Here is a 1,300-nt window from a genome sequence, read left to right as displayed (position 1 = left end):
CAAGACAATGTCGGAGCCAGCACTTGACGCGGTATGGTTGCGATCAAGTCTTCTCGCCAAGAGCTGAGTCGAGGGAGTTTGGCCAGAAGTTGTCGTGCTGAAGTCTTGTAGCTTGTAATTTCGCTTGCCCGCAGGGATTCAGAAAGACTTGCTTCTGTGGGATTGCCGTTGAAGTGCCGGTGAAAATCCGCCATGGATAAAAGTCCATACGACACGTAGAGCTCGAGACCCGGCTTGCCGCAAGAAGGTTGACACTTTAAATGGTGTTCGCTAGTCTTGCGTCGAGCCAGAGAGGTGTGTGAAGCTTGGAATAGTCGTCTTGGACGTTGAGTCTTCGGGGGGCAATGTAGTCATGCCAAGTACACAGGAGTTAGACGGCCCCTAAGTAGAAATAGGCGAAAGGTTGACCAGAAACGACCAAGTGAGAGCAGACGACTCGGTGCTTCGTGCTTGTCTTGGAATGGGAAGGAAAAGAATATCCAGGCCATGGCCAGCGGGCGACACAACTTGGTGCATGAGGTCGACAATGGGATCCAACCAAGGCAAAACGATAGTTGACGCGCCTTGGTGAGCGAGAACCTTGACCATGGTGCGTAGCCGGAGCAGGTAGCAATATTTGGCATGCCTAGGCCGCCATGAGAGCGCGGTCGGTGCAGCCAAGTCTTAAGAAGGTGGTTTGCGACGAGCCCTTGCTTGTGGAGTCGGCCATACACGAAGTCGAGGGCAATGTCTTCAATTTCCGACACCACCGAGTCGGGGGCGTGGCAAGTCACTGCAGTATACCACAGCAGGGGAAGCACCATGGTCTGCAAAATGACCACACGGCCATGTAAAGTTCTTGAACGGTACTTCCAGAGGTTGCAGTTACTTAAAATTGCTTGAACGATGGCGCGATACCGGTCTTCATCGGTGATGTCCGGTCCTACTTGGATTCCAAGCCAGCGATATTTTTCAGTGCGCTGAATAAACTTGGGACCTTGTAGTTAATGAACAGTAGCAACAAGGTTTTCAGGGTATGTTGGCCAGAAAAGGATCACAATTGTCTTGCTGACGTGAGCTTCATCACGGTAGCAGAGCAAAACTCTTGAACACACGCCAGAAAAATTGCTGAGTCTTCCAGGGAATGCAGCAGGCCCGTGACGTCGTCGGTAAAGGCAATCGTTAGATGTCGATGAGTCGGCGTTGAGATGCCCAAGTGGGAGAGCTTGACTCGCAAATATACCAGTAAAGGTTCAATTAATAGCACAAAAAATGCTGGCGAGATCGAATCCCCTTGGCGTACGCCGCTGCCCAGCACAAA

The 1,300-nt window shown here is 51.5% G+C and overlaps 1 protein-coding gene across 1 annotated transcript; it reads right to left on the bottom strand.

The window, feature by feature from the left end:
* Window positions 1-381: 381 nt before the first annotated feature.
* Window positions 382-803, bottom strand: H310_12617 (hypothetical protein; the record flags this gene model as incomplete). Its single annotated transcript, XM_008879766.1, has 2 exons — window positions 382-625; window positions 712-803. 2 exons carry the CDS (start codon window positions 801-803, stop codon window positions 382-384), a joined length of 336 nt encoding a protein of 111 aa, XP_008877988.1.
* Window positions 804-1,300: the final 497 nt, after the last annotated feature.

This window comes from Aphanomyces invadans (genome assembly GCF_000520115.1).
Source record: "Aphanomyces invadans strain NJM9701 unplaced genomic scaffold supercont1.41, whole genome shotgun sequence".
Lineage (NCBI taxonomy): Eukaryota > Oomycota > Saprolegniomycetes > Saprolegniales > Verrucalvaceae > Aphanomyces > Aphanomyces invadans.
Note: the sequence above shows the minus strand (reverse complement) of the source record. Positions and strands in the feature narration are given on the sequence as shown.